General features: G+C 32.0%; 1 protein-coding gene across 6 annotated transcripts in view; it reads right to left on the bottom strand.

Annotated features, from left to right (window-relative positions):
• Positions 1–18,681, bottom strand: part of LOC113523305 (eye-specific diacylglycerol kinase) — a 198,511-nt gene that overhangs the window by 94,363 nt on the left and 85,467 nt on the right. Inside the window, exon 1 of one of the 6 annotated variants that reach the window (XM_031907655.2) lies at positions 7,618–9,044. The exons of the other annotated variants lie outside the window; for them this stretch is intronic. Coding sequence (XP_031763515.1) covers positions 7,618–7,823 — 206 coding nt within the window. The 5' untranslated portion in view covers positions 7,824–9,044. Of the gene's footprint in view, positions 1–7,617; positions 9,045–18,681 lie in introns of those variants that run through there. 6 annotated transcript variants of the gene reach the window in all.

Below are 18,681 nucleotides of genomic sequence, written 5' to 3' on the forward strand. Positions count from 1 at the left end.
CAAACTCTATATCATTACTAACATTTTTTTTTATACATTAAAATGGTTATAGAAAGCTGTCCGTGTATTATAGACGTTTATATATAATAGCTGACTTTTTTGTAGTCCTAATAAAGAATAACAATTCCATAATAAACTCATCATCATCATTATATCGGGCGTTAACGTCCACTGCTGAATCTTTTCCGTAAAGAGAATTTGACTAATAGTTGTCATGGCTGGCAGGCGGATTGGCAACCGCAGTTAGGGTTTTGGTGATGTTTTAAGAGGAACGCTGCTGCCTATCCCTCGACCATTTAGGTCCCTTAGTCGCCACTTACGGCACCCACGGGAAAGAAGGAGATGGCCTATTCTATGTCGAGACCACACGAACCATCATAAATTTGATTTGTTATATTTCAAAATAATAAGATAGCGGGGGGAAAGGGATTGTTAGTAATGGAGACTATGAATCTCATTGCTAGCAATATACCCAACCAGGTCGACCTCCTTGTGGTTCCCCCTGGAAATTATTATGGTTAATTCCTGATGAATTCATCACGATAGACTAACTGACCTGTTTTCATTCTCATTGATCATCATACCATTACCATACCATTTTCACCCATCAAAAAAAAAAATAATAAGATAGCATTTTCGACAAAAAGGCTAAGCGGCTTGATTTTATTTGGACGTCTTGAACAATTATAGTCATATTTCAATAAATTGACACAAGACAATATTAAATTATACGTATAAACATTTTCATTAAAATTCTATCTATTGATGAAATCCGTTGCGTAGTTAAAAGATCTAAGCGTACAGGTGGCGGGAAACGCTATGTACTCGTATTAATATTTATTAGAAAAACCATATAAACAATTTTTGAAAAAGAACTAAGGTAATTTTATAATCTTGAACTACATATATAATTAATGAAAATAACAGAATGAAAACCAAAGCTAATTTTTTCTTACAAATCTCGAATCAATTAATTGATAACAGGTTGATAGATTGAATTGGTATTGCGGTCAGACGGCCAACTAATTGATTCCGTAAATTGACGTATCTATTCTTATTCCGTTTGTGGACAATAAACCGTTTAGAGTAATTGTATTTGATCTGGTATTGATTATGTGGACCTATATTAAAATATACCTACGCTAAACGTGATTTATCACTGAAACATCAAATGTATGGTTAACTGGAAGATATTATTTCTATGGGATAAATCCCCTATTGTATTTGTTCTTGTCTAAAGTACTATATCGTATATTTACAGATTTTAAAGTACTATAAATTATTACAAATAAATAAACGTGTTTATTAATAGGAGGTTATACATAGTAATATATGACAATGGTTAAATATATGTAAAATTTGAATTCCTTATTTGAATATCTAATAAGATATTCAAATAAGGAATACAAAAATGATTAATATTGTACCTGAAATAATAACTAATAGCATGTGTTTCTTATTAATCTATATTCATATAGTTATTGATCCTAACTGACTATCAACGCACACATAAAACTACTATGTTTATAATGCTGAAATTTAGAACATAAGTTGATTTTAAAACATAAGCATCTACTAAGAAGGATTTTTGGAAATTTCAACTTAGAGAGGTAACATGATACTACGTGTGCAAAACCACTATTAGTATTAATAGAATTAATTTATAATATGTAATTTGTTCTAAGAACTTAATATATGCCTACTTGTATATTAATAATTTGCTAACATAAAAATATTAAATGTAACGGTTGTAATATTTAAATCTACTTGTTTGAAACTATTATGTTAATAATAATAATTTATATTTATGGCATTTTCTAGCGTGAATTAATTAAACGATTTACTTACTAAACATCAGAAATTAATTGACAGACAACACTACCCATACGGTGGGTTTAGAAGCCTGAAATTTTGTCCAAAATTTCTTTACATTTAAGACGTAAGTAGGTTAGCATTTTGAAGGGACAACTCGAATACTTACGGGAATGGGAGACAAAGATATTCAATTGAAGAGACTTTTTTAATAAACATGCATAAAAAAAAAACTTTTTGTTCCGAAGAATTATTTTCGTCTGATGTGGGATGTACTTAAAAATAATATGGTGATTTTTATCGACTATATTAACTTTAATACGATTCAGGAAACTTTTTAATTAAAGAATAAAAACAGTCTTCTAAAATTAATCACCAGCAAGATATATGAGTGACCATTATTATTTTGTACTAGCTTTTTCCCACGATTTCGTCCGTGTGACCAGGATAAAAAGTAACCTATATATTTATCCATCGCGTATAGCACATGTATAACTTATATATAAATTACATTGTGTTTGGTTAATCCGTTAAGGCGCTTTAAGGTAACAAACAAATAGTTTGTGCGAAAAATACTGTCTAATTCTATAAAAATGTATTTTTTCGCACAAACTTAGGTATTTGGAGCTCCAAATTGAAATCACAATATGATTAGTGACATAGAAATCACAATTTGTTCTAGCTAGAACAAATTGTGATTTCTATGTCTATATTTTTTTTGACATTAATGACTACACACCACCATAGCAGATTAATACACCACCTCATCTTCGGCTCTGAGTTCAATACCATTGTAATATAGATATTTATATTCATGAGTAGATATATTTATTTGTATTATATGTATGTAAAAAGTACTTAAATATTTATATCAGTTGTCTAATATTTACAAAATTTTATCTTTATATTTCTATTGTTTTACAGTAACTACTGGATTACTTATCTAAGCAAATATTCGTCTACATTTGTCTCATAAAAGTAAATAATTTAATTTATAGAACCGACGGCTGTTACTAATTGATTGATTACTTTCCGAAGAGTTTGTTTTTTCAGTAATTAAGAGTCCAAATACCCGTGATTACAGGGTTAGAGCAGATATCAGTTGCTTTGGCTTCTTATTTAGCGAAAAAATATATTTACTTATCTCGTGTCGTATTGAATACAAAAAGAATTGTATGAAATAAATCTATGCAAATAGTTGATTGAATTGAAAACTTTATACTACAAAATATACAATTTTATAATACCTCTAGATATCGATATTTTGGACAGAGGTAGATTTACCTCTGTCCAAAATATCGTTTATACATAGCTATAAAATAAATAATATTCTTTTATTTTTTGTTGATACTTTTAGGTGGTTGCATAGATTCTTTTTCCAATTTCATCATAATAATTGCTGTTTCTTCATCCACGGTTATCCTTTAGATTGTATAGATAGAGTGTTTCCATATAGAAAAGCTTCGCTAAATACAGGCCATTTTTTATCGATGTGGGCATGAATAGTTAGTGAATAGAGAACTAATCAGGATGTTTGGCACCAGTCCAAGCTAAACTGGGAGGTTCTGGCATTTTCAGACTTTTGGTACTTTTTTAATTACTATAAGTAATTAAAAATGTACAAAATTATGTTACACGTGATGATTTCAAGCATTATACTACAAATAAGAAATCTTCTTACCTTTATTTCAATTACCTACATAAATTTTGGGATCGACGTAATATGTCTTTATCTATATTACCCAAGCATTTGTTGTAAGAACATGTATATATATTTTATTATATTTTTTTAACAGCTTGTTGCCCAATTTAGATGTTAGTTGTGGTGGACAATAAAAATTATTGTTATTTATGATTGTGTGATTATACAATTCTGTGTAAATATAAGAATAGTGTAAACCATAAATGCCATTAACTGAAGGGAAGACATTCTTTCTCAAATGTTAACTATTAATGCAGGCTCTAAAGTGCTTTTTCATACTACATTTGAAGGATCGAAGGTTATACGATAAACAGACAAACCTATCATAGAAAAGTTCATACAAAATAAAAAAATAATGACAATCAAGAAAAGAAACCCAAGAACAATAGTTGGAAAACTTTTACCCCTTTATAAGTATCCAAGGATATCGAAGCAATAGAGTTTCTTCAGTACATCTCTTTATCATTATCATCATCATTTCAGCCATTACCCGTCTACTGCTGGACATAAGTCTCCCCTATAGATTGCCATAAAGAACGGTCCTGAGTTACCTGCAGCCATTGGCTCCCTGCAATGTATTTCAGGTCGTCAATCCATCTTGTGGGGGTTCGTCTTACACTACGTTTTCCCATACGCGGTCGCCACTTAAGAACAGCTCTTCTCCATCAGTTGTCGGTTCTTCGAGCTATGTGACCAGCCCATTGCCACTTCAGCTTGCTTATCTTTCGGGCTATGTCGGTTATTTTGGTTCTTTTGCAGATATCCTCATTTCGGATTCTATCACGTAAAAAGACTCCGAGCATAGCCCTCTCCATAGTTCGCTGAGTAACTTGAAGCTTTTGCATACGAGCAATGTTTCGGTTCCGTAAGTCATCACTGGCAACACGCACTAGTTAAAGACCTTCGTCTTCAAATTATGAGGTATTTCGGATGAAAGGATGCGGCGTAGTTTCCTGAACGCCACCCAGCTGAGTTGAATTCGTTGGTTGACCTTTTTTTTTTTATACCACTGAGGTGGCAAACAAGCATACGGCCCACCTGATGGTAAGCGGTTACCGTAGCCTATGAACGCCAGCAATACCAGAGGTATTACGCGCGCGTTGCCGACCCTGAAGAAACCTCTTTACCCCCCTTTTGAAGAACCCCATGCTGTAGTCTCTCGGGAAAACCTCGGCAGGGAGCTCATTCCATAACCTGAGTGTTCGTGGGAGAAAGCATCTCTGAAACCGCGTTGTACGCGACCATTTAGGCTGTAAGGTATGAGGGTGAACTCCCTGTCGATGGCGAGCCGTACGATGATAGAAAGTGGCCGCAGGCATCATATTGAATAATTCCTCTGAGCACAATCCGTTGTATAAGCGGTAGAACACGCAGAGTGAGGCAAAATCTCTCCTAAGACTTAAGGGTTCGATACCGCTTGCAAGCATGGGATCATCGACAATTCTCATAGCTCGTCGTTGCACTGAGTCGAAGGGTTCAAGCTGGTATCTAGGTGCTCCCGCCCATAAGTGACAGCAATACTCCATATGGGGCCGGATTTGCGATTTGTAAAGCATTAATCGCTGATCCGGCGTGAAGTAATGCTTCGCTCTATTGAGCACACCGAGTTTTAACCTCTCGGTTGATGTTAAACTTACCTATTCGGACAACTTGTTCTAGGTATACATACTCATCGACAACTTCGAGCGTAGTGTTCTCAATCGTAACTGGTATATGTGTGACATGGATGTTACACATGATCTTACTCTTGTCTCTTTGTCGTATGGTATAATAGAGCAAAATTTTCTCATAATACGGCAAAGGGGGTGATAATTTTTCTCCATTGAAAAAACATTTTTCGTCTTTACAGCGGTATGATCCAGAGAGCCATTAAGTAATTCTAGCGGAAGCAGAGACAATTGACAGAAGTTGCTCTCAACGGATTTGGCTGTACGTCAAAAGATATGATGACTATTTCTGGGGTGATATAGAAGTTCCTGATTAAAATGAGATGTATACTCTTGGCATCTACTTTGACGAATATTTTTAAAGGTCCTGGAAGCAAAGCCTTAAAATAACGAAGGGCTCCGTTTTATGACGCTACAGCACAACACCGAATATAGGATTCCATTCCACATCGATTTTCGAAGTAATCTGATCTTGATCCTTAAAGCAGAGTTTCTCCTAATGGTTGTGTGCAAAATATTCGTTTCTATAAATTGAGATAATTTGTAGACGAGTAATGCCATACCAATATTGAGTTGTGATGAATGATGTTTACAGCACAGTACTAATGACCAGATAATGATCTGAGTTCCTTAAAAGACCTCTGATCGAGATTCCATATCCAGTTAAAAATCGAACAAGGACTGTTTATAGCCGACTGTATCCTGATAATGACTGAAAGCAATTGCATCAGACCATGATTCAAGATTAAAGCATAGGCGGTTCTACTTGCATAGCCAATAAGAAGTAAATTTCACAAAAGCTCGTGATAAACATTGATGTCACTCATAAACACGAGGTTGGCGGTAGGAAACTGTATTAGCGTGTCAGTATTCTATTCAGATGGTCTTAGTGTCGAGTTGTCTTACATTCTAGATTATTATTATTAAATTGTGTTTAATATGATTATTATTATTCATTGCCGAAAGTAGCGGAAATTCCGATTCTTAATTTTTAAATCTTTAACTGCTTCAAAGAACCGGGAATTCCTGGGAATTTTTAGTACGGGGATTTGTGGCTCATTCCCTTGTGAATACCATAATATGCAGTTATTGTTCAGTATGTAGGAGAAATGTATACTATAAAGTTAACTTGAAAAATAAAACGATACAAAAGTCTTACGAATATATTATTTGAAATAACAAGACAAACAATGCCTAAGGATTCGTAATGATACTTATTTTTAGTGATTACTTTGAATTATATATAAATGTGAGCTTAAAATACGTTTTCGTTTTCAAATAATTGAAAGTTTTTTAATTAACAAATGTACATTAATTTGTAAACAATATATACATATATATATATATATATATATATATATATATATATTGATAATATATTAGAAATAATAGTTGTACAATGTCGATAAAAGGATGCGTTTTGTTTAGGTTAAAAAAATGTGTATCAAAATTTATTCAGCTAAATGTCACTTCAACTCATTAATATTGACCTATTTTCGCCATTCATACTATTTTTGACATACATACTTGATTTCTCTATTGAATGTCTGTAATAATATTCCATGAAAATAACAAACAATGATGATAGAACTATAAAATAAATAATTACAGAATTTATTTAAAACATAGCAGTTTATTGAAGAATAAAATATATATTATTTATTAACTGCTTCCCGTTGCTTTGTCTGCATGAATCAGTGTATAGACTCATAGTTACATGAGTTTTATGAGTATAGTATATAGATAATAATTCATAGAGTATCCTATTTGTTAAGTTAGGATACAACTTATCTATGTATAAAATTTTATTCAAACCCATTTAGATTTAGATGTGATGGAGTTACAAACATAAGAACATCTTTACAAACTTTCACCTTTGTTATATTAGTAGAATTATGATAAATCTGTAATAGCGGCGGCGACCTCTGTTGCTGCACCTCTATTGTGTATAGATACCATAGACATATTATTACGTCTGTGTGTCCTATACCTGTTGCAAGCATAGAGTGTGCCGTAGCGTGGACATGTCTGGAATGTTAAATGACTCGCTGTCTGCCGGATGCCAGTTTATGTAGATATATTGTAGATCTAACGTCACACTAACAATATTTAATCGATAACTCACACACATCAAGCAACTATTAATGCTTTAGAGGGATTCCTCTCGTAATCAAGTATTAATAACTTAGATATTTTACTGGATAAACATAAACAAAATTTACTAATGAAAACAAGCACGAATTGTATCTTTGATAATACTGGCCGCAATACTATTACTAATATAAAGGCCTACCATTGTATAGTGACGCTTATTCATTGATTGACCCAAATCGTCTAACAATAGTCGGCCCCCTTAGTGGAGCCTGTAGTCGGCATTGTAGTCTTACAGATATAACTTAAAATTAGTCTCTTTAAAGTTATCATGATACAACAGACCTTACGACTCTGAAGCCAATTTTAGATTTTCTCTTAATCCTTATGGCGTGTCGTCTTCGAGCCAAGGCGGCGACGCCTGCGAGTATAGCGCCTTCAGTTTCACGGTCGCTGGCGTCCTCGCCGCTGGACTGGTGCTGGAGGAGAGTGCAGTTGGGAAGGGGCACGGGTTTTGAAGATCCCGCGGTTCCCCGCCCCCACGACAGCATGGAACACCGCAGAGACCTGAGCGTCTCCGTTGTACAGGCGCTGTCACTACGTCACCATGCAACAACATATCGGCGCACCGATAGAGCAACAAACTCTGCGTGACACTCGAACCACGCGCACTGGACACCAACAACTTTGCACTTACTAACACTTTGTGCTCTAACAAGATAGGAAGTCACTTAATCATTAGACACTGTTATTAAGTGCTTATGGAAAGCACGTGGTGTTTAAGTGTTGTGATAAGTTATGGCAGCTAGTGGAATGCGCGCGCATGTTTCTCCCGGCATTATCACTGAACAAACAAAGGTATCTATGCATACACACTCGCAAAGTCTGAATATCCTTATTATATGGTGATATTATTAGTTTTATACATGCTTAATTTTAGCAGAGTTGTGTCTCGTATCAGACTACAGTATATATGTAATATAGGTACAGGATAAACTGAACAATTACTATTGTTATTAATTATTTTACATTGTCTTTTGTCGCTAAATTATTTTTACTTTATACTTCTATTTTGTTAAATTTACTCATAAATATAATAGGTGTCATTACAGTTTTAAGATCACCATTGTGTCAGCTTAAGTAGAGAATAGTGAATCATGTGAACCTTCAAATTCAAATGACATCTTACAGAAAAAAATTGGACAAAGTAACATATTATTCAACTTTATGTGCTTGTAATACAGAGGCCGTTTGACGATATAAGAGCAATTTCAATAGATGTATTCAACACTTTATGTCAGCTGTGTGATGTTGGGACGTTGCGCGTCGTAAAAATACCCTTCGTTTGTGTTGTAGGTACAAACGAAACACCGCCGTGACATTGGGGCGATAAATATTTTATTTCACCAACACTTAACCTATATCACTTCACCAAAGAGCACAGTGGATTATCTGGATTTTCACATTTTCTTATTTTTACGACACTTTTAAAGCTATCCACATTAGTGAATATGACTTGTTTATTTAGACGTGTTCGGCAGGGGGAACATACGCGTGAACTAAAGTAGGGAGTACCTTTAGATCGCGTGCGCGAGCGCCGCGTGCCACCGCGTCTCGCATGCAGAGCGCCGGCCGCTGCCGCGACATTCGCGCCGAAATAGAAATGCTCCAAGTGACGCTGGCGACGTGACGTGACGCGACGCCTGCACAAAGGCACTTGTCACCTTGACAAAGTGTCACCATAGAGCACGTGGGCCACTAGATCATTACTTGTTACTTTGTTCAACAAACGAACAGCGTATTCGATTTGATGTCAAAAAACTAAATATTTGCTTATTAATATATTTTTTTATTTATTTAAATTCGATAATTATTTACTACATGTTTATTACGACTTTGTTTATGCCAATAAATTCCCATTGAATTTATATAACCTATCTAATAGCATATAGTTTTTGGATATTTGTGAAAGATTGTATAGCATTTAGTAAAAACATTTTTAATTTAGTACGTATCCATAAAGAATTTTATAACTTTTCTTTTTAAATATTTTTTTTTGTTACGTTATTTAATAATCTTAAATTTCCAGGTATTATAATATTTTGGGACATTGTGGGTACAAATTATTCTCCGCTTTTAACTTTACATGTGGTAACTTTAGCGGTAACTAGTTATATATTTATCTTTGTTAAAGTGTTTTATTAAAATTAATAGTTTAACTGTATCACAGATTACAATTGAAATATTGCAAACAATTTCGTATTTCCTTACATCTTTATTTCTTATTTTTATCAATTAGATATACTGCTTACTTACTATTAATACAGGTGACTCATCATAGAGTCCTTTTTATGTTTAAAGTAAAATTTCTAATTAAATTAGGTTGCATAGTATAATATATCTACCTATGTCTATATCTAAGGCATATTTTTTAATGAAACAAGGATGTTTTTACAGGCCGAATCCACGTAAAGGTCATGGTTGCCCGTGAACTTAAAAAGTAATGAAATGAATAGAGGAAATTGCGTAAAAATGAATCTTTTCGAACAGATGCGGATATGGGTCAGCGACTTCGGGCATTGCCCGTTCAAGCATGAGGCGAATGTTGTTGCATTATTTGAAACTTTATCCTTGCTAAGATCATTTCACTAACATTTGATATATCATTATTAAATCTTTATTTATCGAACCATCCTCTTTATTGTTGAAACACATTTTTATATCATCGATTTTATCAACAAGCTAAAATGCCGATATTCGTATACAGACCAATGATCGTGTAAACATCAAAAGTCGCTTCTTTGCCAAAAAAAAAATGCAATTTGATGGGATATAATAATATTTATTTCTTTGAAAATATTCGCGGTCAATTTGTATCTATTATTAGTAGCTACAAACAATAATGGATGTTATTGTCAATGCTTAGAGATTTTTTACGTTCACAATTTGAAGATTTTGATGTCAAGTCAATGATTTGTTTTTAGATAGCATTATCTATCAAATATGCAACATCAGAATAGACGTCATATGGGAAATGTTTGTACTGATATGTATCATAATCATCTACTATGCAAAATGTTATATTAAGTACCTGTGTACATATATAATGCAAATAGGTGTATTAAAACATTACCCATAAACTGTTTAGATTAATTTTAATTTTTAATACATTAACAACATTACGCAGAATTTTGATGTTTGTAATTAGCTAATTTATTTTATAAGTTGTTGGTAATAAATATTTCATTGTATGTAAATATATCAAAATATGTATACTAAATATATATAATGCAAAGAACAAGGACTAATATGCGTGAAATAATTCTCTATACAGGCGCGTACATTTGGGACATCATTTACTAATTAGGGTCTAGGCCTGTAAAATAGTTTATAACGAAATCTGTGCTTTCTGGTTTTAAAGTACCCCAGAGTAACATTAATTTTCTATATTTAATATATTATACACATATTTTCTTCTTGAAATAATTAACTTTACTAAAGATAATTATCAATAGATACTGTATAGCTAAATCTATTAAAAATGCTAAGACTGCCGCCTTGAGAAAGACCGTACATGACCGACTAATACCACGCACGTTTGTTACATAAGTGAATAACAGTTTTACATTTATTAAAAGGTAGATCTAATATATATTTCGATATCTTATTATAACATTGAATGCCAAGTTTGTACTTATGTCTAGAATGTAATGAAATGGAACTTAATTATTAATTTATTGATCGCCATTAATATGTCATACACACATATCATTAAATTAATAATTAATTAAAATATAATAATGCCTAAGTTTATAAATGAATATACTACTATTATAAGGTATTAATTAAAATAAATACTATTATCAATTATTTAAAAACTAAAACATATTTTAAGCTTATTCTCATAAATATCAATAAAGTAATCAGAAAAGAGAAGCATCATAATTAATTATTAAGCACTGTTTACCATGTTTTTATAAATACATTAGTAAGAACCTTAATTTAACGATATGTGTATATAAAATATTATTGGCGAAGTCGTGAAATTTATTAATTGTGAAATATGTACATAGTCGAGTTCTAACTCACTGATAGTAAGTGATGATTACGGGATGATTTTTTGGCTATTAATTTATTTAGTAAATCAGACTCAGGTATTACTGTTTTTTTTTTTAAATTTTAATTATAGCTTATTTATATCGACCTACCCAAATTAATTATTTGTAAATTTCGATAGGTTGATATAAATAAGTTGTTGTTTGTTGATATAATATCTATTAATTATTTATAATGTAAATATTTTTAAATTATTATCTGTTATTTAGTCCTTTTAATTCATCTCATCAATTTACTAAAAAGTTTTCTAAAAGAAAACTCTTAGCGTTTTTGTTTTTAATGTTCTCTCTATTAAAAGAGAATTTATTACATAATAATTCTGTAATTCTGCTTTTTGTGTACATACAGTAAAACATAAATAAATAAATTTAATTGAAATAACGTGACTTACCCGCCGGATATAACGTAGTGGTCGTGGAATCAATTAGTAGGGATCAACTTATTGGCTGTTATTATTAAGAGATTAACACAAGCGCTGCGTGAGATGATGACGCGGCGTAGAGGAACACTCAAATAATAGCATTAATTCTCGTTTGTTACAACTACAGCGTCATTCATAATGTATTATTAATATATGTTTGTTATAGGAATAACATTCATATTATTTATTTAGTAATAATTATATGACTAGCATAAGAGAAAATTTCAATAATAACAATAACACTAATTTAAAACATTCTGTAACATAAAAGAACTCTATGGTTAGTAAAAGTACTTAGAATAAAGAATATTCTATTTTAATCTACATTTTGATTATCGGTTTACTGAATTTTATTCAAAATAATTTAGTCAATGTTTCATATTCACAGTATTGTTATTATCCTTATTAAAACCATTTTAAGTCTGTTACTAACAAAATGAATCATTGTTGTCGAAATAAATATATACATATTCGTAGATAGAAGGGTAATAATTTACTATTGGGAGAGTGTGCGAGTTAGTACACATACCTACATCATTCCGGATATCTTGTCAAATCGCTTTTATCCGTGCGATATCTCCGGTGTACATTTCAGGTTCTACCCATTTGCACCGTACCCTCATGGGACTAGGTGGTTTCCGTCTTAACATAACAAAAGAAAACAAAAAAAGTTAGCACTTTGCATGTTAATGGAGGGTTATGAATAATACAGACAGTTCATGAAATCGACGAACAAAATATCTACAGAACAGAATGCCTATAGCTAATGTCAACAATTAGAAAATTGAAGTTAAGACGCCATCCTAAATCAATATTCACATGAATTTAAACTATAACTTATCACGTGATATTAACTAAGTAACAACTTAATGTAAAGTCCATAATCGGCATCAAAATGAAATATATAATAATATATAGTATAATAAGCTAATGAAATAAAATTCTGAGCGTCATTTGGAGTGATAAGGCTCTTGGCGGCGTCGCATTCTGGTCTCTATAAATATAAGCGTTGACGTACAGTACTGCACAAAGATATATTTATCCTGATAAATATTTCTATCATTTTCGTACGTACTATAAAAGAAGTAAACAACTTTTTTTTATTATATACAGTACATATAGAGGCGAAATCTTTTATAAAAAGTTGAGCCAACGCATTGATAGGGGCCATGATCACCGTTTCGGTTCGTATCTGGCTCGAAGGATATCTCTGGCGTACTAACATAGAAATGCTGCGAGGGTTATGGAGACCTTTAAAACTCGTACAGAACGTGAAGATTATTTTGACTAATTGTTAATTTAATTTGTTTTTGTTTAATTAATTTTTCACATTATTAATATTTATTTTGGTAAATTTAAAAACTGTAACATAAATTTTATGTCACAATGTATGTAAATATAAGAAATATATACAGTTTAATTGTTTACAAATAATGCAAAGATATATAAGTAAAAAGTATTATTTTCATTTGTAATTTGTTTATTTTTTTCTTTAAATGTAAATGGTTACAGTAATAAGTTTTAAAAATAATAATACTACAGGAATAAGCTAAACATTGTAAAATAAATTATTTATTTGACAATATTTACCTGTGATGTGTAATGTGAATGTTAAATTCAACTCTTCGATACTTAAACCTATGTGTGATTATAGCAAATAAGTAGATAGTCCACATAGTAAGTAGTAACCGTCATTTTTTTTTATGGAACATAATGGAATGGTACCCATGCCTGCGCTAACGGCGTACGCTGGCGGATCACTAGTGAGGGATGATAGGTGAGAATGAAAAAGCAAGTCAGTTAGTCCATCGGGATGAATACATCTGGAATATAGCATGATGGTTTCCACGGGCAACCACGTGGAGGTCGACCTGATAGGGTATATTGCTAGCAATGGGACTGGAAGTCCGCATTACTAACAATTCTTTCTCCCATAACCGTCATCTAAAGCCAGGTACCGCAAAATAGGATACTTTTTGTACTAATACTTTATCATTCTTCTTTTGGAAGTCGCTTAAAAATATCTTATTATAAATTATTATAAAAAGTCGCATTTTAACCGTTAATATAATCCGAACATATCATTCTTAGCAATAGCACAGCAATCCCTTGGCTGCAAAGTTTTTCAAATTCATGCAAGTTCTTGCAAGTTATACGTCCCGATCTAAACTACTAGTGACCTGTATTTACTTTACATTTTTTTTTTATAAAATACAGTCCGTGTTACAGTATTTTTTTACCACAGAGGTGCCAAACAAGCATACGGCTCATCTGACGGTGAGCGGTTACCGAAGCTTATGAACGCCTGCAATACCAGGGGTATTATTTTCGCGTTGCCGATCCTGAAGAAACCTCTTTACCCCACTTTTGAAGAGCCCCATACTGTAGTCTCTTGGAAAAACCTTGATCTAATAATGTTGCTTGTAGCTAACATATAGGTGAAATAATTTTGAAAACCAGTCAATTATTTCTTGAGTTTATCATCATTTTACAATACGTCATAAACAAAAACTCTCTTTAAAATAACTATATAGATTAGGTAATACAAAAAGTCGTTATACTACAGTACAATATTAATAGAAGTATTATTGTTTGCGAAATAATGAATATATTAAGAGAAAAAACGAAAGTTCTGAGAGAAGTTGGCACAACTCTCACCTCCAACGTAAATAATAGGAAAGATATAGATCGATGTAAGTATTTATATTAGTGATCGAAACTAACAGGTCTACACGTCGATCTGAAGCCAAATATAAATACTTAATAATTTAAGGAACGGCGCGTGAACATATAGCGCGCGACATTTTGCGTGGCATATGACATGACGCTGCGGGCGAATGCAGGGGCAGGCGGGCTGAAGAGCAACTCCCAGATTTGCTGTACGTACATCTGCCAAGTGATAAAGGCTATTTATAGCTTTACAAGTATGCGCGTGACCGACCACTTTAAACACACATCTATTTTCAGTGGTTACAATAAAAACTATAGAGATAAACACGGAAGAATAGCACATTATAAACATTCTTGGCATTGATAGTAATGTTATAATAATTAGAAAATCGCGTAGTTTACACTGTGGAGTTTGTGTCTCAAAAATTATTATCTCAAGAATTATATAAATAAACTTGTGTATTTCATTCGATTTTTTAATAGGTACAAGTTCAATAACCTATCGCCCGTGAAATAATATATCACTGTGTAATCACATGTTGTTGATGAAACGTATATATGTAGACTATAATAAACAAATGACCTGTTATGCCAACTATTAAATACTATGACTATTTTTTATAAAGTAAAGGTAGTAATCAACCATAAGATTTGCTTGATGCTAGATAAACGATGACAGCTGAATAAGACGCCACTGACAAACTTTTTGCAACACCAGAGATATGAGGGTTTTGTGTGAGAGTTCTAAGTATTCTTTCATTGTCTTATCTCTCTCTTTAAACCGGAACAAAAACACGTATACATGCTGCAGTATCAGTGGGGAGAGCAAATGTAGATATATAACTCTGCATAAATATAGAGAAATATATATTTTTATTTCATTCATCAAAACTTCCATAATATTTTTATTTAATTAAACCTTCTAAATAATGATTTTGCATCTAAATAGAAAAACTCGTTTTGTATTTTTAAACAACAAATTGGTAACAATTATTGATGGATCGGGGTGATATTGAAAGGTATGGGTACAATAAGATTTATTAATTCCATCTCTATTAAAAATATTGCTTATTATGTTGTCACAAAAAAACCATTGTATCTTTTATATAACACAATTACATTTTTGAGTAAGTATGCGCTTATCTAATCGGGTCTATTTTTGTTATATTAGTTTATACACTAATCAACAAATATTTTTCTACCTAGTTCTCTATAAGAATAATGGGTTGGCTCTGTGCAGCGACAATAGAGCACCGGTGACCTGTAATATTGGCTTTATCAACCTATACACCGATAGCATCCGTATCTCATAAAAATGTCTTACAATTTTCGTCACACATTTTTGAAGCATTTTATAAAAGGTAATCATAATAATTATACTCGTACATTGTAAACAAAATCTTCGAATCAATATTTGTTGTTATGTCGATTTTTAACAAATTTGTTTTAGTCATCGACATGTTTTTTGATGACTTTCTTTAAAAATAATTTGAATATTCCAGTATTTCATGTATGGTAGGTTTTGCCTTTTCTACCAATACGCAACAAAATCAATTGACTGATTGACGTAAATCTCACAGGTAGATAAAGTAATCTTAAATCATGAAATTTTGTCCCGGAGTTTATTATTTTACTATAAGGATGGCGTAATAATGGATAACGTAGGCGAGCGCATAGTTACAGCTAAGAAGGAATTTCCCGAAATCCTTTTTTAATAGATCAGACGTAGTTGGCAACAACTAATCTTCTTATTTTAAAATTTCTGTAATTATATTTTATTTATTAAACAGCAAAAATTTGTTTGGTTAGTATCAGACATAATTATAAAATTATGTTATTAAAAATTAATTATTTTTAAAACGTTTTTGTTAACTACATAGTTGATATCTCTAAGAAAATTTTAATATCTTAATTCTAACAATAAAAGAATTGCGCCATATTAAATTATATTTGCCTGTAATATTTTATTAATATTATAGATATTTAATTTCATACGTTTCAAAACAAGTTAATTTCTAAGGATGAACATAGATTTACTTTTTAATCTTTCTGTTACAAGTCCATTAAGTTTGGATAAATGATCTTAAACAGTTATTAACTCTTGAACGTTGAAAATTTCGACACTTCGAAGACTTTATTAAGGCACAAAAGTTCCTGCTAAATGTCAAGAGCAATAAATTTTGGAAAAAGTTAATTTCATATCTTTTTATTTTTATTAAAAATCTGAAACTAATGAAATGGTGGTTCACGGTAAGTTATTCAGTTTTGTGAACATTAATACTGAGCTTTAGATTTTTCCTAAATACACATACGCACGCATGCATGCACGCACGCACGCACGCACTCACGTACGCACACGTCCCACACCTAATTTAGAAAACGTACGTTTCTAAAATTAGCTTGACGGAGAATCGAAATTAGGAACTTATTTACGCAATGAAATGGATTTATACCGTGCCACTCTTACTTATCGTTACATTTTTACTAATATCAACACACATATTAACAGCCGATCGTCATGAAATTTGATATAAACGTAGACCAAATTTCAAGGCGACGCATGGGAATATTTGGGATTGAGAGAAACACAGGTTACTCTTTATTCCGTTCACGCAGACGAAATCGTGGGTAGGCGCTAGTTGTAAATAAATGTAAGTGCACTGATACCACTTCGAAAACCAGGAACATACTACATATATTGTGAGGACGTGTTCTCGGTTTTATATGTTATACCGTAACGAAGGGAACATAACGACGTCTACACCGAACCCACGGAGGTTAGTCCATAATCGTATTTGTCAAGAGTGAGTTGACCGCACTATAAATCTTACCACGGGTATAAGGTGCTTTCAGTACTCACTTCGTCGCATTCCGTTCTAGGATAATGTCGAAGTCAACAACAGCAAGAGGTTATTTTCGCAGCGTGTGAAATTGCTTTGAGAGTTACGTTGCTACAGACTAATCACAGACAGCAACTTACATTAACGTTTCTCTTGCGTATGATCATAATTATATAATCAATATTATCAATTTAAAGAAAATAATATATGAATAATTATGAATCTAGTCGCATGTTGCGTATATTCGTTACTGGAATAAGACATTTTCGAATAAAATAGATATATTATTATCTATTTCATTTGAGAATGTATTTGAACACCTATATACTTGTATGTAGGTATATATTGAGAATAAAAGTTTCAATCACCATAAAGGGGAGCTTGGCTAATTTCAAACAGTACTGTAACATAAAGGGAGGTAATAACGTTATTAGAGTGACTTCCGACACCCATTCAATGCTCTTGCTCGTCGGTGCTAGTCAACTGAATTACACATCGTAACCCGGTAATGTTTCCCAACTGCAATCAATTACACTGTCTTATTTAAATGCTTTTAATGAAAAATCAGCCATAAAACATACGTTTAAATTAAAAAATATATTTTTGTTATTACAGACACCTTTTCTGTTCACTTTTTTATAAACATGAATTACTGAATTTTTTTATTTTAATCGTAAGTTTGAGAAGGAATAAGGATATATTGTGTATTATGTATTGTCATCATGATAATTAGCCTCCTTGAGTCAACTACTGGACGTAGTAGGCCCCTCTAAAGGTACGCCACTAATCTTTGATTCTTCACTTCCTGTTATTACCATCCACTCAACGTATGTCGTTATTCCACATAGCCAAACGGTATTTTATTTAACTACACTACAATAGGTTTGCCAATTTGCGATCTTTACCGCAGAACTTGTCAATTCTATCAGTGTTGTTTCAACGGCAGATACTGCAGTCTATTGTCACTTCAGCTTGCAAATTCTTTGAGCTATATCGGTAATTTTTATCCTTTGGTGAATTACTTCATTTCTAATTTGATCTTTTAGAGAACTTTAAATGAGTATAGCTCTTTTTTCTTTTATATAATTAAAGTTTTTATTTCAAAAAATTGCTTAACTGCAATTTGTTGAAATAAAGACCTCAATAATATTTTTGATAAAAAATTTTTACAGTATATATATGTAATAAGTAAAATTTTTCATTTTAATTGTTTACATTTATTTGGCTCGTGATATAAAGTGATAATCCTAAAAAATAACCCGAAACATTTTTGTGCATTACCAATAAATATTGTATTGATAATTTTTTTAAATTTTTTAGTACTACACAGTAACTAGGTACACAAGTAAACATTTTTGTTTT

This window comes from Galleria mellonella, unplaced genomic scaffold, assembly GCF_026898425.1.
Source record: "Galleria mellonella isolate WM207_F2 unplaced genomic scaffold, CSIRO_AGI_GalMel_v1 utg90, whole genome shotgun sequence".
NCBI lineage: Eukaryota > Metazoa > Arthropoda > Insecta > Lepidoptera > Pyralidae > Galleria > Galleria mellonella.